This window comes from Nanorana parkeri, unplaced genomic scaffold (genome assembly GCF_000935625.1).
Source record: "Nanorana parkeri isolate BGI_ZX_2015 unplaced genomic scaffold, ASM93562v1 scaffold2240, whole genome shotgun sequence".
NCBI lineage: Eukaryota > Metazoa > Chordata > Amphibia > Anura > Dicroglossidae > Nanorana > Nanorana parkeri.
The window spans coordinates 173187-180647 of NW_017308508.1; the positions used below are offsets into that span (position 1 = coordinate 173187).

At 47.2% G+C, this 7461-nt stretch overlaps 1 protein-coding gene across 1 annotated transcript; it reads right to left on the reverse strand.

Annotated features, from left to right (window-relative positions):
* Window positions 1–1614: 1614 nt before the first annotated feature.
* On the reverse strand, window positions 1615–2782 carry LOC108801184 (glycosyltransferase family 92 protein F13G3.3-like). The gene has a single exon (XM_018573113.1). It carries the CDS (start codon window positions 2776–2778, stop codon window positions 1615–1617), a length of 1164 nt encoding a protein of 387 aa, XP_018428615.1. The 5' UTR covers window positions 2779–2782.
* Window positions 2783–7461: the final 4679 nt, after the last annotated feature.

Sequence of the window (7461 nt, forward strand, 5' to 3'; positions counted from 1 at the left end):
CATTATGGATTGAGGGAAGTGAGAGGAGGCATGGAGGAGATGGCCATGGATTGGGTGTGGTAGAGGAGGCATAGAGGAGATCATTATGGATTGAGGGAAGAGAGAGGAGGCATGGAGGAGATGGCCATGGATTGGGTGTGGTAGAGGAGGCATAGAGGAGATCATTATGGATTGAGGGAAGAGAGAGGAGGCATGGAGGAGATGGCCATGGATTGGGTGTGGTAGAGGAGGCATAGAGGAGATCATTATGGATTGAGGGAAGAGAGAGGAGGCATGGAGGAGATGGCCATGGATTGGGTGTGGTAGAGGAGGCATAGAGGAGATCATTATGGATTGAGGGAAGAGAGAGGAGGCATGGAGGAGATGGCCATGGATTGGGTGTGGTAGAGGAGGCATAGAGGAGATCATTATGGATTGAGGGAAGAGAGAGGAGGCATGGAGGAGATGGCCATGGATTGGGTGTGGTAGAGGAGGCATAGAGGAGATCATTATGGATTAGGGAAGAGAGAGGAGACAGAGAGGAGATTGAATGGGGGAAAGGTAGAGAATGCAGAGAGGACATGACCATGGATGGGGGAAAAGAAAGGAGGCAAAGCACAGAAGATTATAGGTTGAACTTGATGGACTTGAGTCTTTTTTCAACCTGACTAACTATGTAACTATACAAGATTGGGGAAAAGAGTATGTGCACAGAGATAACCACGGCTAATGGAAGATAGAGATGGCATAGATCTGATTGTGGACTAACAATAGAGGATGCTGCATGTGATCTGGTCATGGACCATGGGGAGAATACGTAGAGTGGGGCTGAGCATGGCTGGGGGACAAAGGGGGAAATGAACATGGCTGGAAGGAAGGAGGTAGAGCTGGACTGTGAGCTGTATGTAAGGTTCTAGTGATAGTGGTCAGTGGAGGAGGAAGCAGTGCTGCATCAGTGAGCTGTATATAAGGTGACAATGTGTCTGTTGTAGGAGAATGGAGGAGGAAGCAGTTCTTGATGATGAATTTTTATATATGATGACAGTGTGTGTCTTTCTATATCATGGAGGAAGAAGAAGTGCTGGATCTGTAAACATTATACAATGTACTGTGGTTCTAGGCAGGGACTCCGAAGACAGTCCATACATTCATATACACTATGGGAAGAGAAGACAGAGGGGGCGCCTTTCCTGGTGCAGATCAAATTTATTTTCAATGGTCATAAAGAAAACATAAAGGTACTCACAAACATAGGTAAAAAACAGCCATAAAATGAAAGCTGCAAGCAGATGGACATCCACTGGGGGGTTCCTGTGTGCGAGTGACGTTAACGTGTTTCCGGGGCACGCCCCCTTCATTAGAACCTTCATCAGTTCTGATGAAGCGGCTTTTTTGGGGGGCAGCATCCTGCAGTATGCCTAAGAGGATTTCCCATTGAGGAGAGATTTTTTGCGGCGCTTTATTGTTTTTACTATATACACTATGTCCATACATATAAACATATTTTATTGCATGTAACTAAGCAGTGCAGGTTTCTTGTCAGTGACCTCTCTCCACCAATAATCAGCTTGCTCAGTACTCTGTTTGGATATATAAAGTTCCAGGTTTTGTTGTGCAGGATATATAGAGAGGGATCTATTGGAGAGGGAAGAGTTTCTGAATCACTCTATCTACATTTGGCACTAAGGACACATTGTATTTCAGCACTATGTCATCCCGAATGAAGTCCTCACTGATGATGTCCTTCCCCCGACTTCCTCTACTGTGGAAATTGATGGCCGTAGTGTTTGGTACATATGTAGCTTTTCCTGTATATTTTGGAACATAATGGACAGCGGTCTGAAACACATTCCTGGGGTTCACAATCAACTTACGAGGATTATGCATGTTTGGGTTAAGAGGTTTTCGGAAGGTGTGGAGGAGAATATTGATCCCGGGCACATGAGACCAGAGATCAAATTTGGAGCTGTTGTCAAAGGTGGGGAAGACGTGAGCTTCAAAGCGGAAGACACTTGTGTCCGGAAACTGTTTCTGGAGACTCTCCATCAGTGAAGACCAGTCCCAGTCTATGACCGGAAGAATAATTTCATCAATGTCATTGAAGAGAACAAACTTACTTTTGTACATATTTCTGTATAAACAATCATTCAAGGTGGTCATTTGTCCAAAATAACCAATCTCGGTGCTGAGTCCTGGGATGTAATTCCAGTGTCTCGATGTTTTAAGATGGCGGTCTATTGGCCATGACACAACCTCCAGAGTTCCTTCATCAATGTAATGACGTAACACCTTATCTACATCCTGGGAACAGCTGGTGTTATAGATGGTGACTCTAGAGGCCCCCAGAATCTTATACATCTCAATGTGCTGGACCATCTGGAGGACATTGCTGTAGTTTCCATACAAAGTAGAAATACAGACGGTGAAATTGTTAGAGATCGGCTGTGGTGGACGGTTCCTGACTTCAAACAGGAGGTTCTGACTCGTGTTCGTGGAAATCATGGAAGAGAAAGACATATAAGTGTAATCACACCCAGAAGGTTCTGGACACAGGAGATCTGCTTCTCCATATGGGAACCCATATCTGTCTCTGTGAAATGCTATTTCAGCCCGGATGAAGACGTTCTGATTGGTGGAACAATGGAAGATACAATAGAGCTCGGTCACAGATACATGGATGATGGCGATGACCCGAACTGACCGGCCAAGTCTAGGCTCATAATACGGAGCGATGATGAATGTTCCATTATCCAGAGCAGTGATGGTGTCTGTGGCAATGGGAAGGTTCTGTATTCTCATCTCCTGATGTCCGGATTGTAGACGGTAGTAGTATAAAATGACGGCAACGCACATAAATATGGACAGTACGCAGAACATGCATCTAGAACGCGTCCACATTCTGGTCCTATTAGACGATCACAGCTGTACGAAGACAAGAGAGAGAGAACAGCATAAAATATCTTCATAAAACGTGAAAATCTGTAACTCTAATCTAGAATTGTGTGAAATATACCAAATATACATCAGTCTTTGCACCAGAGAAGCTTACACTCTAATGGCCTCACCACTTTCACTTAATCTCGGTACCAAAGAAACTTCCACTTGCAGTTAATGTCCTCCCCCCCTACAGTCACACACCATTATTATTAGGGATGCACCGATAACGATACTAGTACTCACCCATATGCTCTGATGCCTAGCCACGATATTTCCTGTATCAGGAAGCCGGGCTGCGCGTCATTGCACGCTGCCCGCCTTTTTTGATTGGCCGGGAAGCCGGCTTCATGCTCCCTCGTCATCTCATGACGAGGGAGCATGGAGCCGGCCTCCCGGCCAATCAGGATGCAGGGAGCCGCTTCATTACACGGCGCCCGACTTCCATGATTGGCCGGCAAGCCGGCTCCATGCTTTCCCATCACATAGTGACGAGGAGCATAGGACGGCTTTCTAGTTAATCGTGAAGCTGGGTGGCGAGTCATTACACGCCGCCTGGCTCCCTGAATGGGACTTCCGGTAATCGGTATTTGGTATCGGCGAGTACCGGAAAAAAATATATCGGTACTCGGTACCAAAATACCGGTATCGGTGCATCCCTAATTATTATCATATGTTTGTGCACCACTGATGAACAGTCCTCGCATGAACATTCACAGTACACACAGGCAGAGCACTTGCAGTAAAAGCACATACAGCCAGAAAACATGCAACCACAGCCCGCACAGAGCACACACACTTTGCAATGCCATTTACTTACACTGGGGTAAGCTTTGTTGGAAGAGCTTAGTGAAAGTTTGTTGGAATTACTATTTCTGTCCTCATTATATTGTAAGAAAAATGGGGGGTGATTTCAACTAATCATAATAACAATATTAATAAATGATATCCGTATTATTTATCAACACCCACTTCTTACTAACAATGCTATCGGACTGTATGGCTTGTTGCCCAATACCTCTGGCCCAGAATGACAGAGTGTAACGAGCCCCTGCTCGCTCGGTTCCACTCTCCCGGCACTCCTCTGCTACTAATGGATCAGATGTCAGACCGCAACGTCTGATTCTTCGATCGTCCGATAAACCGGGATTGGAACTACAGCTCTGTGCCGTTTGAATCCAGTTGCAATAGCTCAGAACAAACAGCGGGTAGGCTGTATGTAAGTTCCAACAGGGATCTGCTTTATTGGATGCACACACACACTTTTATACACAACAGTTTAAACACCCCGCCCAACCAACCACCTTCCTATTGGTCATGCAAATGAAGGCTTGAAACAGAGTCAGCAGGGATTGGTCCGATAACTTGAAGGGGAGGGCTGATATGTGTGGCCATGCAAATGAGGACTTGAAACAGGGTCAGCAGGGATTGGTCCGATAACTTGAAGGGGAGGGCTGATATGTGTGGCCATGCAAACGAGGACTTGAAACAGGGTCAGCAGGGATTGGTCCGATAACTTGAAGGGGAGGGCTGATATGTGTAATGACACAGAGAAGTCCCAGGAGATAATTACATTACATAAACACAGAACAATGCCTTCCTTCCAGACCACGGAGCCGTTTGGAGGGGATTATCCTTAAGACAAACACAGGGTGGAGGACCCCCCACTGTGTAATATAGTCAGGGAAACATGGTTCAGTATCCCAAGGACCATGACACAGAGTAGCACACTTTTCCACTGCAGTACGAGTAAGAACAATTATTACTTTCACCAAACAATAGCACAATTCAGTACACAAACGTTATACTACACCGCCACTGAGGCTCGCACAACACTACCCCTATCAAGGCTGACCACTGTGCTATACCAGAACCACAGAGCAAAATACTCAACCGATATACAACAAAAAGTTATCAATTTTCCTGCATCCTGTTGCCTCCTTGAACCCTGACTCCTGACTCTTTCCCCTGAGGTCTCCTGATCTGAGGCTTCCCCCTTGTTGCCCTGCTCCCCAGGTTATACCTAGCTGGGTGGCACTGGAACCTGATCCTGCAGTTCCAGTGCTCACCTGTAGGTGTCTCCCAGCAATTAGTCGCCACCTGGTGCTGATCTGGGAGGCTATTTAACCTCTCCCTGCTGTGAGGCCTGTGCCTCAGTGTTGTCGCCATAGCCTGCTTCCTGTACCCTGTTGCCTCCTTGAACCCTGACTCCTTCACATGAGGTCTCCTAATCTGAGGCTCCCCTCTTGTTGCCCTGCTCCCCATGTTATAACTAGCCCTGTTGTCTTCTGTGTGTGATTTTGCTGTTTGCATTTAGTTTGGCTATTATATGCTACTTGTGGGTGGCGGTGGTGGTGGTGAGGTTGCTTGTGTTTATGTGATTTGGGTATATCTAATAAACTATAAGTTCATAAGCGTTGTCTGATGTGGTCACGTATTTGGTCCTCCTGTATAGATACCTGCATGCGGTGTGGGGACACCCGTGCATGGTATCGTGATACAAGGACCACTAGGGTTCTGGTCCATCTCTACTATTGTGAGCTCTGGTGAAGACCAACTGTCACTTAGACTCTGTGCCTTGGGTGAGCCTGCGTCACCTGCCAAGTTGGCTTGAGATATTTTTTTTTCTACAGATATACCATGACCTGGATGAATGAGAAACTTCACAGACACACACACTGCCACTGAGGCTCACACAACACTACCCCTATCAGGCTGACCACTGAGGCTCACACAACACTACCCCTATCAGGCTGGCCACTGAGGCTCACACAACACTACCCCTATCAGGCTGGCCACTGAGGCTCACACAACACTACCCCTATCAGGCTGGCCACTGAGGCTCACACAACACTACCCCTATCAGGCTGGCCACTGAGGCTCACACAACACTACCCCTATCAGGCTGGCCACTGAGGCTCACACAACACTACCCCTATCAGGCTGGCCACTGAGGCTCACACAACACTACCCCTATCAGGCTGGCCACTGAGGCTCACACAACACTACCCCTATCAGGCTGGCCACTGAGGCTCACACAACACTACCCCTATCAGGCTGGCCACTGAGGCTCACACAACACTACTCCTATCAGGCTGGCCACTGAGGCTCACACAACACTACCCCTATCAGGCTGGCCACTGAGGCTCACACAACACTACCCCTATCAGGCTGACCACTGAGGCTCACACAACACTACCCCTATCAGGCTGACCACTGAGGCTCACACAACACTACCCCTATCAGGCTGACCACTGAGGCTCACACAACACTACCCCTATCAGGCTGACCACTGAGGCTCACACAACACTACTCCTATCAGGCTGACCACTGAGGTACACACAACACTACCCCTATCAGGCTGACCACTGAGGCTCACACAACACTACCCGTATCAGGCTGACCATTGAGCTATACCATGACCACAGAACAATACACTCCACCGATATACAACAAAAAGGTATCAAAAAAAATCTAACTATACCTAAAAATTCCATCACATAATATGCCGCAGTTATAATATGTATTTCAGCCACACCAAGCCCCTCCTACCTGGCTCACCCTATCTGTAAGAAACATGGGGGCGACTTCACCTAATCATAACATGAATAACAGTAATAATATGAATATTAATAAATCAGATCTGTATTATTTATCAACGCCCCCTTCTTACTGTCCGAGAGGGGCGGGTCAGCTGAGAAACACACACCATAGACTGCAGGTATAAAAGAATACATTGTAACAGGAAGTTAACCATACGCAGCTCGGGTATCGATAAAGAGAAGGGAAGAGTAATAACAAAGACCGACCAATCACTGAGCAAAGATTCCTGCCGCAGGAACACGAGCGCAGCAATAGCGAAACAGCAATATTACATCACACTACTGCACCGGGGAAGACACCAACCCAACACCTCTACCACACAAGCAACCGCAAGCAACACAAGCAACCTCTACTGTAACCTGGTCGGCCTACCTTGTCAATGGAATGAACGGCTATTACCCGTCCTGGAAGATTTATACAGGTCCTGGACTTTGGTTCCCCAAAATGGCTTCTCCTCAGGTGACCTCCTCTATCCCTCTGATGGCCTCTCTCCAAAATAACTTCTCCTCAGATGGCCTCCTCTCCGCTGAGCCTCTGTCCCAAAATGCCTCCCTTCCTTCTGATGGCCTCTGCCTCTGTATTCTAACTAAGCCAAATTGCTATCATCAGACACCCCGGACTGTCCACAAAACCTAAACAGAGCTGTGATTGGCTGGCAGCTTAAGTCTCTTTCATCTAATAAACACCTAGATTGTGGATAACCCGGCTGGCTCCATTTTGTCTGAGAAGAGTCTCTATGCCTATTATCTTCTGTTCATTTCCCAAACAATGGACACTCCCAAATAGCACTCGGTGTAAAGCCGCTTGTACATTGTAACATATCGAGGTGACCATTGGCCTCCGGGAGAACAAAGGGGGTGAGATATGTGCCGGGCGTGTCAGCATGCTAACCAACTCATCCCCTTTATTTACACCAGAAGCCCAATTACAATTCACGTCCGGGGG